Source organism: Gobius niger (genome assembly GCF_951799975.1).
Source record: "Gobius niger genome assembly, chromosome: 17".
In the NCBI taxonomy this organism is placed as follows: Eukaryota; Metazoa; Chordata; class Actinopteri; order Gobiiformes; family Gobiidae; genus Gobius; species Gobius niger.
This window is the reverse complement of record NC_136868.1, coordinates 20,112,468-20,131,727: the sequence shown is the minus strand read 5'-3', so window position 1 is coordinate 20,131,727 and position 19,260 is coordinate 20,112,468. Positions and strand designations below refer to the sequence as shown.

At 39.6% G+C, this 19,260-nt stretch overlaps 6 protein-coding genes across 6 annotated transcripts; 4 read left to right on the top strand and 2 right to left on the bottom strand.

Annotated features, from left to right (window-relative positions):
* Positions 1 to 512: 512 nt before the first annotated feature.
* LOC306976748 (deoxyribonuclease-2-beta-like) lies at positions 513 to 2,654 on the top strand. Its single transcript, XM_079574803.1, has 6 exons — positions 513 to 646; positions 725 to 899; positions 991 to 1,069; positions 1,269 to 1,430; positions 1,773 to 1,970; positions 2,294 to 2,654. The coding sequence occupies exons 1-6, from the start codon at positions 537 to 539 to the stop codon at positions 2,626 to 2,628; spliced, it is 1,059 nt and encodes a 352-aa protein (XP_079430929.1). The 5' UTR covers positions 513 to 536; the 3' UTR covers positions 2,629 to 2,654.
* A 981-nt stretch (positions 2,655 to 3,635) lies between these two features.
* On the top strand, positions 3,636 to 6,064 carry LOC306976695 (deoxyribonuclease-2-alpha-like). Its single transcript, XM_079574728.1, has 7 exons — positions 3,636 to 3,690; positions 4,074 to 4,168; positions 4,239 to 4,401; positions 4,855 to 4,939; positions 5,044 to 5,202; positions 5,276 to 5,467; positions 5,564 to 6,064. Exons 1-7 carry the CDS (start codon positions 3,679 to 3,681, stop codon positions 5,932 to 5,934), a joined length of 1,077 nt encoding a protein of 358 aa, XP_079430854.1. The 5' UTR covers positions 3,636 to 3,678; the 3' UTR covers positions 5,935 to 6,064.
* Positions 6,065 to 6,396: 332 nt separating this feature from the next.
* On the top strand, positions 6,397 to 8,644 carry rpf1 (ribosome production factor 1 homolog). The gene is made up of 9 exons (XM_079574444.1): positions 6,397 to 6,711; positions 6,844 to 6,900; positions 6,994 to 7,074; positions 7,147 to 7,242; positions 7,326 to 7,479; positions 7,572 to 7,654; positions 7,734 to 7,915; positions 8,003 to 8,129; positions 8,218 to 8,644. The coding sequence occupies exons 1-9, from the start codon at positions 6,463 to 6,465 to the stop codon at positions 8,257 to 8,259; spliced, it is 1,071 nt and encodes a 356-aa protein (XP_079430570.1). The 5' UTR covers positions 6,397 to 6,462; the 3' UTR covers positions 8,260 to 8,644.
* A 785-nt stretch (positions 8,645 to 9,429) lies between these two features.
* On the bottom strand, positions 9,430 to 10,850 carry LOC306976579 (guanine nucleotide-binding protein G(I)/G(S)/G(O) subunit gamma-5). Its single transcript, XM_079574554.1, has 2 exons — positions 10,089 to 10,850; positions 9,430 to 9,936 (listed from the first exon to the last, which is right to left on the bottom strand). Exons 1-2 carry the CDS (start codon positions 10,167 to 10,169, stop codon positions 9,811 to 9,813), a joined length of 207 nt encoding a protein of 68 aa, XP_079430680.1. The 5' UTR covers positions 10,170 to 10,850; the 3' UTR covers positions 9,430 to 9,810.
* Positions 10,851 to 11,574: 724 nt separating this feature from the next.
* spata1 (spermatogenesis associated 1) lies at positions 11,575 to 15,663 on the top strand. The gene is made up of 12 exons (XM_079575372.1): positions 11,575 to 11,661; positions 11,746 to 11,852; positions 12,662 to 12,782; positions 12,956 to 13,009; positions 13,800 to 14,154; positions 14,263 to 14,431; positions 14,495 to 14,552; positions 14,634 to 14,736; positions 14,813 to 14,938; positions 15,018 to 15,193; positions 15,265 to 15,363; positions 15,441 to 15,663. Exons 1-12 carry the CDS (start codon positions 11,602 to 11,604, stop codon positions 15,573 to 15,575), a joined length of 1,563 nt encoding a protein of 520 aa, XP_079431498.1. The 5' UTR covers positions 11,575 to 11,601; the 3' UTR covers positions 15,576 to 15,663.
* Positions 15,639 to 17,728, bottom strand: ctbs (chitobiase, di-N-acetyl). The gene is made up of 7 exons (XM_079575373.1): positions 17,556 to 17,728; positions 17,160 to 17,298; positions 16,868 to 17,076; positions 16,617 to 16,794; positions 16,451 to 16,548; positions 16,201 to 16,362; positions 15,639 to 15,964 (listed from the first exon to the last, which is right to left on the bottom strand). The coding sequence occupies exons 1-7, from the start codon at positions 17,676 to 17,678 to the stop codon at positions 15,776 to 15,778; spliced, it is 1,098 nt and encodes a 365-aa protein (XP_079431499.1). The 5' UTR covers positions 17,679 to 17,728; the 3' UTR covers positions 15,639 to 15,775.
* Between the last annotated feature and the right edge of the window lie 1,532 nt (positions 17,729 to 19,260).

Sequence of the window (19,260 nt, the reverse complement as noted above, 5' to 3'; positions counted from 1 at the left end):
TTTGCATGGCAAGTACTTGTATAGCACATTTAGAACAACTCTGGGTGCCCAAAGTGCTTCACATACCAGGCAAAAAGAATACAAACAATACAAACATACAAACAATACAAAAATAGAGAGTGAGCAAGTTCTTTATTAAATGATCAAATTTGAGCTTTCGTTATGACCTCAGTGTCTCGTGTGAATAGTTGAAACAGAACTGCCAAAATTCCCCAAGTAAACATTTGCAAATTAATTTAACGCATCTGCAACATTTATCCTTCTGTTCAACCAGCCACACTAATTTTGTGTGACTCATTTCCTCAAATGCGACCTCAAATTAGTAATAGCTTTCTAAAATATATTTCAAGTTTCATCATTTTTCCGTTTCCCTATTGGACATGGTTTGAAAAATGGAAATTGTCAGTTTTGTCCAATCATGTGATGAAAATGTGTTATGACTTCCTTTTTTCTAGCAGCTGTGCTGTCCTTGCAAATTTGAAGACCTAAATCAGCAGAGCTAGCTATTATTCTCTTTAGTTCTTTTCTGACTGTGGATGAGGACCCACGCAGCCATGTATTCATACTGCCTTGTATTGTTGTGTTGCTTAGTCGTTTGTAGTGCAGACATTTCATGCAAAAATGAAGTCGGTGAGCCTGTCGATTGGTAAGTTGACGCCATTTATTATTAAGTAAAAGTATGAAATATGTATAATGGCGCCCCTTACTTTTTCTCTAATGGCAGGTTTGTGATCTACAAACTGCCCAGAAGGAAAATTGGAGAGGTGGGCACAGGGGTGGAGTACATGTACTTGGATTCCAATATGGAGAGCTGGATGATGAGTAAGTTTATGGTGAACACAAGTCAAGGGGCCATAGGAAGGACCCTCAGTCAGCTGTACTCAGGACAGGCCTATAAGGTGAGAGACGAATAAAGCCAAGTCATTAGTGGAACAAACATGTGTCATTAACCTCTTTAATCATTTTAATATTCTTAAGTGTTGTTTTTAGTCCAACAGCTCTGTCTATGCCATGTACAATGATGCACCACCAATCTCAAAGTTCAGTTTGAAATGTGGACACACAAAAGGTATTGTCATTGAAGTTGTGTAAATTTAAAACTGAATATATTTTTTGAAAAGAACAAACATTTCAGGGTTAGGGGGAGTGTCTGGGCATAGACCATCGACTGCGTCTGATAACCACTGTTGACATAAAAACGGACAAGCACTCATGTGGTTTCCCATGTTTTTTCAGACTTTGTGAGCTTTGTTGTTTGCGTCAGACAGGTATGATGCTCTTTGACCGATCTCAAGGTTTCTGGCTGTCTCACACAATCCCGCATTTCCCCTCGTTCCCTGAAAAAGGCTACATTTACCCTGATTCTGGAAAAGCAAATGGCCAGACTGCTCTGTGTGTGACCTACAGATATGAGCAGTTCATCCACATTGGTAAGAAAAGTGCAGGACGTGACAAATACTGCTGTAGCAAACCAAATCACAGACATGACATTATAATAACCCACATGTGCTAGTGGGGAAATCTTAAGCAATTTACCGTGGGAAAACTCAGGATAAATTTCATACTTGAAACTTATATTGTGGGTTTATTATATAGCAATCTAACACAAAAAGCAAATATTTAAGCCTTTATAAAGCTCATGTTATGAGAATAAATCAAGCAGAATGATTTGGTCTACCTACTTCCTAAACTCCATACAAACTGGTGTCATAAAAATCCTTTTAACCTGATTTTTTTTTTCTTTTTTTTTTCCTTCCTTTCTCCATCTGTAGTTAAGCAATTGGCCTACACAAGACCACGGTTCTTCAACTGCTCCGTACCATCCGCCTTCTTCCCTGACTTTGCACAGTTATCTCAATTATGTGAAGACGTTGAACTGCCCATTGACACAGACAGAAGAGTAGAACAGCATGTTTCAGCCAAAGGGGAGAAGTTTGTCAGCTTTGCCAAATCCAGCCTGTTTGTGGATGGTAAGCAGTTTCTATATACATTTGAATTTGCAATAAACTGTTTTATATAGGATGGGCAGTGTGTGGGAAATATAATTTTTTATTCATGATCACTGTGGTTTTCCCTCATCTCCTACGCACCTGCCTTAAGGAATTGATGAGTGAAGTTTTCCTCCTATTTTGGTCTATTTACACACCATGCTATTCACATTTTTATAAGCATTATTTCATGGTTGTTTGTCTGCTCACATAACCAAATCATTCAGCAGTAAATGATTAGTTGTTAATGTTATGTGTTTAGTTAGTGTTTAGCCTGAACTAACCCGAATGCCCTGTTTGTTCAGATATCTACACTGGCTGGGTAGCTCAGCGCTTGGCCGTTGACCTCTTGGTGGAGACCTGGCAGAGAGAGGGACACGCGCTACCCTCCAACTGCTCCCTGCCCCAGCACACCATGAACATCAGGCAGATCCGTTTGCCGGGTTCAAGGCTCTTCCTGTCCCGCCACGATCACTCCAAGTGGTGCGTGTCCCAGGACCATGAGGCGCAGCTCACCTGCTTGGGAGATTTGAACCGGGAAAAGGCCCAAATGTTGAGAGGCGGGGGGCTGATCTGCTCCAGGCACCCAGTGATTTATAAAGCCTTCAGACAACTGGTGGACCAATACATTAGCTGTTAATAGAGCATAACATGAGAGTAAACTATATGAAGTGTATGTGCTGCATTTAAGAATGTAAACACAGGTTCAATAAAGGTTATTTTCACAATGGCAGTATGGCTATTTCAAGATTCAAATTGTTACAAATGTACATGTAAAGGTTTAATAGGTAGATTAATCTCTCGATGAGCTGCATAAGCAGATTTCATAAACAATACCATTGATGCTGAGATATGCAAGCTCTATTGTTTGCAGACACTAGTTACAATTATCTGTACGGGATTTACATGGATATATCACTTGTTTTGTTGAACTTGAAGTTATTCTAGTATGAAGTCTCCCAATTCCAAGACTAGAGATAATCTTTAATTATGCTTAGCCTATTTCATTATCTCGCTTAATCTATTGTTCAATGCTTGTACTTTTAGATCAGTGATTCTCAACCTGGGGGTCGGGACCCCCAAGGGGGTCACGAGACAAATTTGGGGGGTCGCCAGAGTGTTGTTGATAAAAAAAATATATTTTATTAGCATATAAAATAATATTTTACTGTAGCATGGGTGCCCTATTTTACCAGAGAGCCATTATTTGTTCTTAATTTGATTCATTTTATTTTAGCCATTTTATTTTTGTCTTTGTTTTTTAAGAATTATATAGGCTAGTGTCCCTATTTCTCACGGTGTGACCCGAGCAGGGGTCACGAACCCCTTTAACAGTTTTAATAGGGGTCGCGACTCCAAAAGGTTGAGAACCACTGTTTTAGATAATGCCCCTGGAATGAAACAAAAGCCGCACTTCGTATTTGGTGCAAAACTTTTAACTATGGGATATATTTTATTAAACATGAATTGAACAAAACCACTGGCTCGTTTCATTTGTGTTGTGTATATTCTTTTTTTTATACAGTATATATATACGATTTCAATCGTCATGCAAAGTGAGTCATTGATTAAGTATTTTCAACATGTCATTGAGAGATACAAGGAAATACCGTAAGAGGCATGTGGGTGTTGCTTTCATTTTGTGCTAAAATGAGCTCACCGTGTTGGAGCCGGCATAAGACAATTGGAGATGGCCCTACGTGTGAGTACACTTCTGCTTATCTATATGGCACTATTATAATAGTTCCCTTGACTCTTTTGTGAAACACATTAAAGCTCCCAAAGGCCATGGAAATATTAAGACTTATTTGATTTTAAGTTTAATTTTGAGGTCTCTTTGTATTTTTACAATACCTACTTACTTACTTAATTAAAACCTTTGGGATTTTTCTTTCCAATAACACACGCTCTTAAAGAATCAAAATGTTATGTTATTTATGTGTACAAGAATTTGCCAGTTTATTTTAAAGAGTAGCTTCCCTATTCACAACTCTTTGAAACTTCCCTTACAGCTTTGTAAAAAAATAAATAAAAAAAACTTCCTACACTTTCTTCACATATGGTTGAAAATCTATATAATTTCAGAGAATATTGAGTCTGCTTGTGTGTGTCGGCGTGCTGTTTGAACTCAGTCATTCAGATGTGGCTTGCAGAAATGACCAAGGCAAAGAAGTGGACTGGTTAGTGAAGCTCAATATTTACAAAAGCCTACCAAACAAATGTAAGAACTTTTTTTTCAATTATCTTTAGGTATATTTTATATAAGTTACCCAAGTCCAGTGGTGATGGACTGAGTTACCTGTACATGGATCAAAGCACAAGGGGATGGAGACTGAGCAGAGAGAAGATTACAAGTACAAGTGGGTCTGTGGCCAATACTCTTCAGCCTCTTTTTGACTTCTACAAGAAAAAGGTTTGTATATTGAACTGTCTAATAAGTTTAAGTAAAGTTGGCTTTAGTAGTATTTGTTTGCATATGATATACAGTATGTATACAGTTTGGAGGAAAGCACCATAGGCTAGTACATCTGTTTTAATAGCCTGGCCAGCCAGCCACTCCTTTCTCCTTTCCACACTTTCTGTTTCTTTGCAAATGCCTACAGTCTGTGAAAAGAATAGGACTGGCTAGGCTAGTTATAACGAGCATATGACACGTCTTTCGAGTTGCCTAATTACTAGTTTGATGGGATGACGTCATAGTAACACCATCAATGTGACAATTTTAATGATAAAAGTTGAACAAAGAAATTTGGATTTTTTTTTTAAATAGTAAAATTCCAAATAACCTGTAACCTCTAGCCTGTCACATGCTCTACACCTGACTTTGACCATGTTGAAGCTTAAAAACATGTATTTGTGTTTTGAGACTGAAGGATTTGGTTATATTCTCTACAATGATCAGCCTCCAAAGAATCTCAAAACTGCTTCACCGTCATTTGCCCACAGTAAAGGTAGTGTTGACTATTCGCTTCAAATAATCAAAAATCATGATATCACTTAATAATAATCAACAATAATACCCCTTTACTGACAATATTTCTTATATCTAATACAGGATTTGTGATGTTGAACAAAACCACTGGAGTCTGGATGTCTCACAGTACACCACAATTTCCTTCATACAGAACTGAGCGCTTTTGGCCAAGCAGTGGGAACATCAATGCTCAGACCTTCCTCTGTGTGACTTATCCCTATCGTGAATTTAAAAATATTGGTTGGTGAAACAATAGCCTACCTGTAACTTTCTCCATGTTGCAATGTATATCTTAAATATGCAATGTTTTCAGGTGTCCATCTTAAATACATACATGCCTACCCATATGATTCTGATTTGCCACCATACTTTCCTGAGGAGCTCAAATGTGTTGCACAAAAGACTTGCTACCCTAAGTCTGAGCCCTGGTTTAAAGTTTTAGACCTGACTTCACTGAAAGGACGCCATTTTAAGAGCTTTGCCAAATACTCAAGATTTAAAAATGGTAAAAACTAAATTGTCATCCAATTTTTGTTAATGACTATTGCAAGCTATGTAATGTGCTTTTCAAATGTCTTCTATTTTTTATCATTTTGTGTAGACCTTTACGACGGCCTTATTGTGAACTTCACACAACAGGAGCTCTATGTCAAGAGTTGGGGATGCATGCGTCAACCATTGCGATCCAACTGCAGTAAAATCATTCCACATTTTGTGTACAACATTAAACAAGTAAACCCTCACAGGAAAGGCCCCTTCCAAGACACTGTGGATCACTCAAAGTGGTGTGTCACTCCTTCAGGGAGATTCACCTGTGTAGCAGATATGAACAGGGAGGTCTCTCAGATGAGCCGAGGTGGCGGGGCAGTGTGCATGGATGACCCCACAGTTGGAGCAGCTTTCTTTACAGCTGTTCAACAGTTTCAACCTTGTGACTCTCCACAACTTCCTGCTGAATATGAGGAACTGTGAAAGAAAGCAAAGAAAAGTGGTCAGTGATTGTGTGATTGTTTGTGTAAAGCTTAGGCCTAACATAATAAATCTGAATTGTTGTATTTTTCACTAAATCACAGAATAAAATAACATCAAATTAAAACAAACAAAAAAAGCACATTATTTCAGCCTAATCAAACTTTGCTAATGTAAGAAGCTAAAATTGTGTTGTTTTTTCAGATTTTTTCAAGTCATATAGCAATATGCAAATGTCAAACCAATTTGCGACAATGCAATAAATAAATATAAATGTTAAATAAACAAACTTGTACACACGGCACAGTAGGTGGCGGTATGCACCTAAGCTGTTGGTTGCCGCCCGCCAATAAATGAAAGAAGAAGATAAACAAACTTGTGTTTTGTCCTCTTCACCACACGGTGTCGCACATTCGCCACAAACACTGCGTTTGACCTGTGAAACGTCACTTCCGGTTACAGGAAGTGTATTTTTGCGCAGACAGGTCAACACGTGAACACAACAGCCAAAACATCACAGTCGATACAAAAATGGATATTACGGAGGTTCCTGTCAGTGAGAAAAGTAAAGGTAAGAAGAAAAAGACCAAAAAGACAAAAGCGAAGGACATGAGTGCAGAAGGAGACATTCAAGACGGAGACGTTGACACGAAAGACGGTGTGAAGATGGAGAGCGAACCAGGCGCTTCTGCTTTCCCCCCAACTTTCAGTGTGTCCGAAATCAAGAACAAGCAGCGCAGGCACCTAATGTTCATGAAATTCAAGCAGGAGAAGAGAAAGGTAGATACTTGTGGAAATGCACTGTTGTTGAAATGTACAGATTGCGGATTACATTGCTATTGTTCGTTGTGAAGTTGGAAAGCAATGTATATTTGGGGTCATTTAACTGTTTATTTTAATTTGTAATTTCAGCAAAAGATGACCATCAGGAAGAAGAAGAAAAAAGAACGAATTGCTTTAGGTGACAAGGTAGATTTTTTTTTTTTTTTAATTACTATTTATTTTTCACAAAAACACATAATTAATGTCGCTGTGATATTTTGTTTTATTATTTTGTTTTAGGCCCCTCCAAAAGAGGTCCCCAAGACTATCGAAAACCAAAGGGTTTATGACGAAACTACAGTAGATCCAGATGATGAAGAGGTAAGCTGATCCGGGGAGAAATGTTTCTCTCCTGCATTAGTTGTTTTTATTAATGTCTTTTCTGTGGCTCAGGTTAAATATGATGAAGAAACTGATGAATTTGCTGCATACTTTAATGGTTTGACAAATCCCAAAGTCCTCATCACAACATCAGACCGACCAAGAGGAGTAAGCCATTCCTCATATAGATTTACTTGGCTAGAGTAATCGCCAGTACTAATTAAATTTTGGCATTATTATGTGTCCCACAGAGAACAGTAAGGTTTTGCGAACAGCTGGCCACAGTAGTCCCTAATGCCCACGTATATTACCGAAGAGGCTTGGCTCTAAAGAGAGTCATCCCTCAGTGCATTGCCAGAAACTTCACCTACCTCATGGTCATAAATGAAGATCGGAAAGTGCCCAGTATCCTTTTATCTTAGAGTTTAGCAAATGAATGATTGATGGTAATAAACTGCCTAATAATAGGGAATAACTTCCTTTAACCGAACATTAAGATGGTTTGGTTCTCTGTCATCTACCCGACGGCCCGACTGCACACTTCAAAGTTAGCAGTGTTCGACTACGGAAGGAGATCAAGGTAAATGCAAATAATATATTAAAGGAAAGAGAATAATTATTGAGTATTTAATTCACGCACAATTTTGTTATACCTCCAGAGACATGGCAAGGATCCAACTGAACACCATCCAGAGGTCATTTTGAATAACTTCTCCACTCGTCTGGGTCACACCATTGGACGGCTGTTCGCTGCACTTTTCCCACAGGATCCCCAGTTTGTGGGTCGTCAGGTCGCTACCTTTCACAATCAGAGAGACTTCATCTTTTTCAGATTCCATCGGTAATATTTTCACACTTCTACGCATTTGAAAGCAGTGTATTCTTCTACACAGTGTACAATAATAATCGGCAACTTCTGTTTTTTAAGATACATCTTCAAAAATGAGAAAAAAGTTGGTATTCAGGAGCTGGGACCTCGCTTTACGCTCAAACTTCGCTCTTTACAGAAGGGCACATTTGATTCAAAGTTTGGGGAGTACGAATGGGTCTTGAAGGTGAACTTTTTTTCTTCCGTACTCAAGATGTTATTGCAATACAGTAATTGGGGGCTCTCATAATATATGTGCTGTGATTGTTTTTCAGCGCCATGAGATGGATTCCTGCAGAAGGAAGTTCCAGCTGTAATTGAAGAGCACAGACTTTTTGTAAGGTGGTCTTGTACAGTTTTGTGGACTTAAGAAGAATGATTTGAGATAGAACTCCCAACATTATAACAGTGGTCCGACACTGAATTTAATGACTCTATACTTGTGAAGCTTCATACAACTGACTGCCTGTTTGATGGGCATGGTATTTATGGTTCTTGGGTCTTAAAGACATGAACAGTGTGTGAACTTCAGTCACTTCCCTCAAAAAAAGTACATGGCTTGGATGGCAATTGTTTACTGAAGTATCCACCAAACCTATAGAAAATAAAGACTTTACACTGACCAGATCAGATATCAAACCCAAGAACCTCTTGTTGTGAGGTGGAAGTACTAATCGCTTTGGGACAGCCAGTTATCTCGTTATGAGAAGTTACAGAAAAGACCCATTCACATCGAGGTCTTGTTCATGAAATCATGTATATGTCTTTAATCTGCTTTTGCATGAAAACTGTAATGTTCTGTACAATAGAACAGATTTTTTTTTCCTGCTATATTGTTTTTATCTTATGTGAAATGAAAAAGTGTTGACAAACTTGGGACTGATTTGTACATTACTAGTGTAATGAGGAATCTCAGCAGTAAATGGATCAATTTAGCATTCAATCATCTTCATGGTGTACACTGCAGCAGTGTTAATTTCGTCGACTAAAATATTTAGTCTTAATTTTAGTCAAAGTGATATTTTTGATGACTAAAATTGGACTAAAACTAAATTAAAAGTTTTTCATGAGACTAAAACTATGACTAAAATGTCCAGATATTTTAGTCGACTAAAAAAAGACTAAATAAAAATGAAAAGGAGAGACTAAAATCATCCAAACTTCTATTGACCGTCTGAAAGAGCCTCAGATCATGTAAATTCTCTGCCAAAGGATCAGCTCTGAGCTTTGTTCATGTGGAGCAGCTCCATGAAGCAGAAGAACAAGATTAAATATGATTATAATGAATATTATAAATGCAAAGTCGACTAAATTTGTCTTAAATTTAGTCGACTTAATTGACATGCAATTTTAGTCGACTAAAACTAGACTAAAATTGAAGATATTTTTTTGACTAAAACTAGACTAAAATGGAATTACATTTTCGTCAAAAGACTAAGACTAAAACTATATTAAAATATGTTGTCAAAATTTGCACTGCAGAGATACGTATAAAATTTAAATTTAAAAGTAACAGCCCATATAGGGTTAAATTACTTTTATTTTCACTTCTGGTATGAAAGCATTAATAAGGCACCGTTAGGGTTAAATACAGTTTTACAAATAGGAAAGGTATTTATCAGGCACAGAGAACTCCGGAAATGTTAGAAATATCAATACAACAACAAAAAATAGGAAAATACAAACACTTAAATGGTTCAAATACAATAATTCAATACTCCTGAGACAATCCAGTCCATCATACTGTGTGAGTCATAAACCATTGTATAGTCCGAAACCTGCAAATAGGGGAAAATTGTGAAAATTACTCATCGCAAAATCTGAGAATAAACGCCTTGATGTGCTACTCACAGAGAAAGGTGACTGTGCTATAGAAAGGAGCAGACTTTCTGCGGTCTGAACGGGTTGTTGCTGGTTGACATCCCGGTGAGGAGAGGGTCGTGCTGGGCGTGCTGAAGGCAGAACTGCTGCAGATCCGCCGCGGCCTGGGACACCTGTGGATCAGCAGAACATTCACTAAGAAAAGTCGCAAAAGAAGGTGTATTAAAAGTCTGACACGATTATGACCTACATACATAACAAAATTAAGATTAACAACAAGTGCAAGTCAATACACGCCCTGAAACACTTCTGGGATGAGCCCTACCTTTACTCTGTGGATGCCTGCTTCGAGGCGTAACTGAAGCACGACTTTCTTCATTGCTACAATGTTGGATGAACCGGACATGGTCAAAATGTCTCTTTTTAATCCTCTTTGATCTTGTAAGAAAGTTTGTGCAGTGGTTGTTTCTCTAGGCTATTGCTAACTAGCTTGCAACTTCTGTATGAAAAGCAGCACCTAGTTTCCGGTGTTCCCTAAAGGGGCGCCCTCTAGTGTTGATCCAACACACACTAATAGTGTGAATTTCTGTGAAACGACTTAAAGCAACACCGTGTAACATTTCCCCCATTAATAGAAGAAAATACAAGTAACAGATATTTTAATGGTTGAGACTTGAGAGGGGGAAATAAACACATCAGCACATGCCTTTGTTGTGAGCCGCTCACCTCCATCAAGCAGGTAGAATCATAATACCTCAGTGTTTATATTGACAGCTGTCTCACATGTGGACAATCTGTGTACTAGGATACAACAGCGCATGTATTTCTTGAGGAGACTGCGCCTCTATGGGGTCAGCAGCCAAATCATGCTTGTGTTTTATCAGGCCATATTGGAGAGCATGGTACAATGCGGAATCCAGGTTTGGTTTGAAACCTATTTGTGCAGTCCAAAACAAAACTCTCAAATCTGGTGAGCACAGCACTAAAGGTAGTAGGTGTGACCAAAGGAAATCATCAGGCTTATGCCTTGCCCTGCCTTCATGAGAAGTGTCTGGCCAGAGAGGCTCAGAAAATCGTGACTGATCCAACTCATTTAAAAATCCATTCATACCGTCCTCCATATGGTTTGTAAATGAGAATGCTTAGGAACATTTTATTGTTATTTTATTATTCCTGTAACTTTTATTGTTGTTGTGTGGATGTAAACAGCACCATGTACCCAAGACATATTTCCCCATACCACACCATACCGTACCATACCATACGACCTGACTTGTGAGTGGGGACGTCTTCATAAATAGGTTCTCATCAGTGTATTCTTTGATTACCCACTGCAGAAATAGCATTATCTATCATAGCGGGTCGTTGGGAGCGTGTTTTGTTTAGTTAGCAACAGTATAATTGAAAATGTTTTGCACCTACCTTTAATGCATTCATGAAGACTCCTACTAGAGCAGAGGTCTACTTTGAAAGCTTTTGTTCCTATTTGCAATAGGCCTATGACCGTATTGCTTTAGAGGTCATTCCCATAAAATGTATTGTAGAAATTGTATTCGGTGATGCTTTGGACACATTGACATTCAACAAATTACCCCGCCAACACTTTGAATGGAATGGATGGACTCTGGTGCCATGTAGGACTTTTTACTGCAGTTGTCATCATCAGCACCAGAGCAACCAGTGCTGGCAGCCTCATAAAAGAAATTCCACTGGCTCTGAGTGGGTTACATTAAACTGACTTGTTACCGGGCAGTCTACGCCTCCACCTGATGTGAAACAAGATTCCTACAAACCAACTTGTGCTCATTCATTGTAGTGTTTTCAAGCCTGCTTTTGAAATGGAGATGTCTTCTGTGTCGCCGAGACATCCTGAGGAGACGAGACCAGTCAGCTGCAAGGTACTGTGACTTTATTGTAGGCCCTATATGTGAATTATTGCACTGGAAAGTCAACTAATTGCGTGGTTTATGTGTTGAGCCTAGTTTGTTGAGCTTCACGTGCTGTATGTTCCCAATGACCAGTGGAATGTGAAGCTTAATAAAGTCCCAGTAGAAGCCATTCAAAGTTTTGTATCAGGCGGTTTCATCAGGTAAGCAAAATACACTTAAGAAAATGTTCTAACTGTATAGCTTACGCTGTTAAGTAGTCCAAGGGGTACAAAGAGATGCTTGTCAATAAAGTAACAAGCAACTAAATTGATGTTGTATGTATTTCATGCTGCTGTGCAAGGGAGTGGTCTCAAAGAGAATTTTGTTTCATTTTGCAAAGACAATAAAATCCATACCTTTTACAAGTTATAAACTTCAGACCATTGCTAACTTAGGATCATAGCATAAAAGAAAGAAAAAACATGCTATCACTTATTACTTTTTGTTCGTTGATATTTTCGTCATTTATAATGGCCAAATAGCTCAACAATAAATACATTTTAAAAAAAGTACATTTGTCTTGATCACATCTCTCACGATCTGTCTTTCTTCTCTGAAGCTGAACAGGCAGAGGTAGAGGAGCAGACAAAATATTTACTAAAGTAATTTTACTCTTTATTTTAACTTTTGGCAGACAGAACAAAAATGAATGTGTAAATATTTCCAAAGAATACAAAACAGATGAAAAAAATATTCCTTAAGATAAGACACAAGAAAACAGTTGTTGGTTACTCGGCTGGTGACAAAAGCTCGGAGGCGTCTCCAGGAGGTGGGGGCGTTCCTAGGAGGACTCAGGCAAACCTATCCCCAAAATGGCCGCCATCAGAGTTTTTACAGATTACTCAAAAATACGTGAATGTGCCAAGGCAACACTTCAGGCATGTTTTTAATGAGGGAATGACATAATAACATGATGTAAAGCTTGAAAAAGTCGATTTAATGTCTAATGTTACTGTTTTGTTTTCTGCAGAGTTTATCCCGATGTCACGTTGAAATCACTGAGGAGCACGTTGGCTGCTCTTCTCGACGGATCACAGGGTGCTATGGACAAGTTCTTCTTTCTGAAATGTGTGGGCCACAGTTTGGCGCTGGTGGGTGCAGACAGACGTTTATTGCTGACAGTAAAAGGGAAACAATGTCGACAGTTTGATTTAGGGATCCACCACAAGCTGACGACACAACAGAGCGTAAAGCATGCTGGGTTTGGGCACTGTGTTCTTTTACACCCTTGTTTTTGTCATCAACAACAGTCTGTCTATTACAGGTCAAAAGCAAGCAGGAACGAGATGTCAAAGTGAAAACATTTGCTCCTCCATATGTGAGTAGATTGCTAAGTGTATTTGGAATTATAGGTTTCACATGGCAAACAGGAGCAGCGCGATATGACGTAAAATCTATGTCATGATATGAAAAAAAGAAATATCACGATTACGATATATTTGACGATATAATTGAAAATGGACGTTTTCTACAGTGAGTGTTTATGCTGCTCTGATGGAGCTGAGCATAATATAAATTATATTGTGTCCACAATGACATCAATATAGGTTAGCATTAAGGTTAGGGTTTGCGCTGAGGGGGTGGGGGCCTACAATTCTGTTTAAGCCTCGCTCGGGGTTTATGGGTACATTAAGGTGGGCCTGCTCGGAGCCCTAGGCAGTTTCGTTAGTCTGCTTATAGGCTGGGCTCTAAGTGCAATAAAATCCAGAACATTATTCTAGGGAGTAAATTTAATATTGATTCATATAAGCCTACCAAGGTGTACAGATTCATCAGTATTGTAATAATAACACTCAAGTAAAAACTAGCCACCACAGTTTCAGAGCAATGTATTCATGTGATGTCAGTCTGATAAAACATAAAATAATAACTCAGTTAAACTAGAGAAGGATGAATCACAAATTTATTACATAAATCAAATCTAGTTGTGAAAATGTCCCTAACCCTCCTTAGAATCATTAGTATTAAAACCTGTTAACATACACAGCTACTTCTAAGACTGCCCATTAAAAAAATTCCTCCACTTGTGTTCTGTAAAGCAATAGTTTGAACGTTTAGTGCTTAACATATTCATGCAGCCTTAATGTAATACTTTGATTGTCTTTTAGGCCCCACAGCCGGAGCTTTACTTGTTGCGTGTCGTTGAGAGTGACTGCAGTGTCCGCTCAAACTCCCCCACACCGGACAGTAGCACTTCTTCTGACCAAAACTATTGTTATTCCTTCAAGAACAACCTTGAACCAGCAGGGACCAAAGAGCCTGTTAAATTTCCCCACATCACCAAGAGCTCCCATCAGGCGCCCCCTACAGCTGGCGTGGAGGAACCCAACCGGGAAGAGAAACAGGGCCACAGCTCATCTGAGGCTGAGAGTCCACAGAAAGGCTTTACCAGCAAACTTGACTGGGTTGAGACTGAAAGTTGTCCAAGCAATCCCCAGGCACTATGTTCCTCTGTGAATAATGGTGAGGAAACTGTAATATGAATACGTCCTGAACCAACTTTCAATTAATAACACAAACTTAGTGTCCTCACTCCTTGGTTATTTAATACATAACATACAGTAACTTTAGTTTTACAGGAGCTTAACCACGACTCAGCCTCTCCACCAATTCTGTCATCAAAAGAGAAAGCTTGCAAAAAGAAGAAAAGGCTGGGCATCACGAGACACCGAGCAGCCAGAGATTCAGGCGTGGCTCAGTCTTTAGAAGATAGACATTCAGACGTCTCACTCACAGACTGGTAAATTTAGATGCACTTTTCTTGGGCAAAAAGAGTGTGTGTTGAAAATGAGTTTGCTTTCAGGCATGGGAAATTAAGAGAGTCTCGTGCAGTGGCCAACAGAAGTGAGCAAAATAAAGAGGTATTATTTAAAAAAACATGGCATAAAACATTGATTATTTCCAAACGAAGACTCCACTCACATTTTCTTCTTGTTCATTAGGTGATGGACAGCCCACCGATGTCTTCGCAGTCTCTTCTTTGCACTCACAATGAATCTGCCACTTCAAATAAAGACGCCGAGTCTCCCTCCTTTGGGACAAACAGTAAGCCCCAATCATAGCGATATAAGAGCCAACTTTCAATGGAAACTTTTTCCTTCTTTTTTTTCCACAATGAAAGAACAAGAACTGATTGAAGAAATCAAAATGATGCGACAGGAAAGAAGGCAAATTGAATGGATGAGACAAGAATTACTGAGGAAAGGTAAAGATTTGTTGGCACAAAACAGACATCGGAGGAACCAAGGTGGGCACAAGACATTAACATATTGCAAATGGTAATAATTATTTGACTGATTTATGTTATGATTTATGTAAATGTGTAGCGCGAGACAGCTGGAAGAAGAAATATTTTGAAACAAAGAAGGCCACTGCTCCTCTTGAGGAAAGCCTGAGAAATGTGCGCCAAGAACTGGAAACATTCTACAGTAAACTACTGCATCAGCTCCACGCCAGGAAAGACAGGAGCCATCCTAAAAGACAGGGCAGGGCCTCGGGGAAGGTAAACTCTGCAGAAGTGTGTTTAAGAAAAATAAATGACCGGAGGAATAAACAGGGTTGCTATTCTCTTAGAATGAACTTGTAATACAAATAATGACTGAATGCTATGAGATTGATGATCTTAAGAGGAAGGTTGAGGGTGCCAAGATGAAACTTCTAACAGAAATTAAGGTAAACATTTTTTTTTAAATGATCTTTTTTATTATTATAATTTGTGTTCTTTTCTGATTAACATACAACCTGTGCAGTTGAGAAAACAAGCTGCCACAGAGCTGAGAGCCTTAAAAGCAGAACTGGCCCAAAAGAAAAGTCAGTCCTCTCATCCACGGACCATGACCTACCCAGGAAATATACCACGGGACAGGGCACACATGCAGAGCTAAACTGACTATACATGGAGGATGTGTAATTACTTTATTCTGTATTTTATTAAAGAAAACTGGAACCTCTAAAATGTCAACTCTTTTATTGCAAGAAGACCTTCTTGCAAACCAAAAGTTAAACTCTGAACAGTAAAATCAGTGCATTTGTGCAACAATGGGCTCACTTCACCACGAACAGAAGTGGGGGCATGGATGGGGCTCTAGCATCCTAAAAGAGCATTCCACATCACAGCAGTCTGCTGCTGAGCAACAGGATCGTGGCTGTAGTCCAGGATGTTTCCATTCCACATGCCAATACCCCTCAAACCTTTGGACATCACTGCATTCGCTTTGGGACACAGACTCTCAGGGTCATCGTACCAAACCTGGTGGATCTGTCCTCCTTCATCCTAAAATACAGACAGCAGTAATAGGAGACAAATAATAGCATGACTTATTAGCTTACATAATAAAAGTGGGTTATCTCTTTCATTCAGATATCCAAAAAGATGAACAGATGCAATGTTTTTAAATTAACCTCACATTTGTAAATCTCCAAACACTTTAGTGTAACTTTAAACAAACGTTGTTTATGTTTTGCCTAATTATCTTCACTTAGTTACAATGTAAATATAGATTTATTTACCTTGTAATTAAAATACGGAGCTTTTTGCTCGCTGTCCCAGAGTCTTCCAGTCAGTGAACTGTTCACTTGCTTCATTATCCAGCTGTACGGCTTCTGTGTACCTGCTGCATCGCTGCAAGGAGCTCCACGGAAAGGAACTTTCTCTATCGAACAAATACCCTCCTAAGAGAATGAGTAACAACATTCAATGAATGGCTTGTTCTTATTTTTAGTTCAGTTTAACAAAACAATAAATGTATTTAACTGTCACCTGAGACAGACTGAGACATGGATAGTCGTATCCATACCATGGTATACCCATAACAATCTTTTTAGAATCTATTTGCAGCTGCAAGAACTGGTCATAACCTTTAGGAGAAAACACAAACCAAAACATGACTTAAATTGCAAAGGAGTTGATTATAAAACTATTTCACACATGCCATTGAGTGTCTGTTCCAGTGGAGCATTCGCCATGGCAATACAGTCCCCCCAGATCTGGCTTTGCTCATCATAAGACATGACAAAGATCAGGTCGCTGTATTTGGCGATATTGATGTAATCATAGCAGCGCTTGTCAATACAGTTTGGTGACCAAGCCACATCGAAAGACACCTTGAAATGAATAAGAATATGATTTGAGATAGTAATTTGAAATAAAAATGGATGCTCGTGTAACATTTCTGACCTGAGAGCCTGGGATCTGTGTATGGAAGGCCTCAGAGGTCTCCTTGACCAAGTCTGTCAAAGCTGTGTATTCAGATGAACCGCTCTCCACCGCATGCTCAATATCAAGGTTTATTCCATCCATAAACTGATGCTTAGCCAAGTCCACCTGCTCCTGAATCCACTTTGTTCTGTTGCTTTGGTCCACAATGTCAGCAAGATGAACATCGCCTTTGACAATGTAAAAAATATATAAAAATAGGATCACAAATGCTTCCAATCTGATATAGTGGCATCAAGTGTAAAGCATTTACCTTTAAGTACTACTCGTGCTCCAACAGAATGGGCGTGGCACATCAGTTCAGGGTCATATTTACCAAATGCTGCCACTGTAGTCACTGCGCTCCAGTTATAGGACTTCCAAGTCTTGCCGCCCACATCAAACACGAAGACCTGTATATAAACCATTACTTACATTAAGAGCATATAAAACACATGATCCAACTCCGTCCAGAGTGACAAGAAAAGAGGAACATTAGAGATTTGTCCGCTGATATTCATTATACTCTTGGATAAGACATGCAATATCAGCAGCCATTATTACAGTGATAGATGCATCTCCACATTTTGTCATCTGTCTGCACCATAGACTGTAGAATTAAGTCAGGAAAAACAATGCTGAACAACTTTAGGCTACAAAGCTACTTTACCTCATAGTCTCTCTCTTTCTGAACCTGCCGACATAACTCTGGTCTCTCACACGGACAAATATCAGCGGCATCTGCACAGAGCAAAAATAACAGCCACAAAAACCACGTAAAACACGGCGACATGTTCACAAATACGACTTTAGTGTCGAGTGAAAAACATCTGTCAAAGGAAGTAGAAGTGAAAGTAAAAAGTATTTGACGGGGCGGCAGGAGGGACAAAGTTAAGTTCAGTAAGTCCTGGAGGCTGAGCTCTGAGATCCCAGAGAACCCTACTGCCAGAGCCGGTTCTTCCTATACGCAAACTACGCAAGGTGCGTAGGGCCCCCGCAGCCGCAAGGGCCCCGCATCTCAGTCAAACAACAGTGTTTTTTCACTGATTAATCAACACGTTGTTAGGGGGACAGGCTCTTCCAGTGCGTACTCACTCTCCGCCTACTTTTGCCACATATAACACCAAAATGGAGCAGTCTGCTGAAGTGAATGAGCAGGAGAGACATACCGCCTTCCCCCGTCACTTTCAAAGCGCGAGTGCTCGTCCGCTCATGTCCCCGCTAGGCTGGCTGTCTCCCGGTGCTCGCTTCGCCGACCTGCTCCTCCGCGGCTGCACGTCACCCGTGTCCCGAGCGCTGCTCTCATGTTTTCTCTGCGCGGTCTCTGGGCTGCAATGGCCACACTCTCATTTAAACTCTCTTCTTATTGTGTCTGGTGAGTCTAGAGTATCAGGACAGTAGTTTGGCGAGTAGACGAGAGTAAAAAGCCGTTCTCCGTTAACCTGGCTAACACCAGGCTGCTGTGTGCGCTCGAATTATTTCGAACTGCACAACAGCCTTAGCCTGGCTAACACCAGACTAAAATCACAAGTGATATTTAGTCTGGGGACCACCAATTCATTTTCTCGTAGGAGAGGTGTGGTTTACGATCGTCCATACTCGTTTATTGGGCGATACGAAAAAAAAAAAAAAAAGTCTCTTGCGTCTGCACATAGCCACAGCCAATCGTATCATCGTATGAGATGACGTATGACGTACCCGCTGTAAACTTTTGAATATAAACTATTTAGAACAAGGTCTAAAGCTTGATCAAAAAATACCATCGTGTCTGCTGCTGTCATGTTGGATCCGTAAATAAACTTTTTTTTATTATTATCCGTAAATAAACTACAAGCTTCCATATATCGAATAGCGCGTCATCGTCTTGCCGTCCCTCCTCGCTCTGTGATTGGTTCCCAAATCCACCGGAGATGTCGGCTATGGTCCCCAGGCTGTTGTGCAGTTCGAAATAATTCGAGCGCACACAGCAGCCTGGTGTTAGCCAGGTTACAACAGCCTGGGGACCATGGCCACATCTCCGGTGGATTTGGGAACCAATCACAGAGCGAGGAGGGACGGCAAGACGATGACGCGCTATTCGAGATATGGAAGCTTGTAGTTTATTTACGGATAATAAAAAAAAAAGTTTATTTACGGATCCAACGTGACAGCAGCAGACACGATGGTATTTTTTGATCAAGCTTTAGACCTTGTTCTAAATAGTTTATATTCAAAAGTTTACAGCGGGTACGTCATACGTCATCTCATACGATGATATGATTGGCCATGGCTACGTGCAGACGCAAGAGACTTTTTTTTTTTTTTTTCGTATCGCCCAATAAACGAGTATGGACGATCGTAAACCACACCTCTCCTACGAGAAAATGAATTGGTGG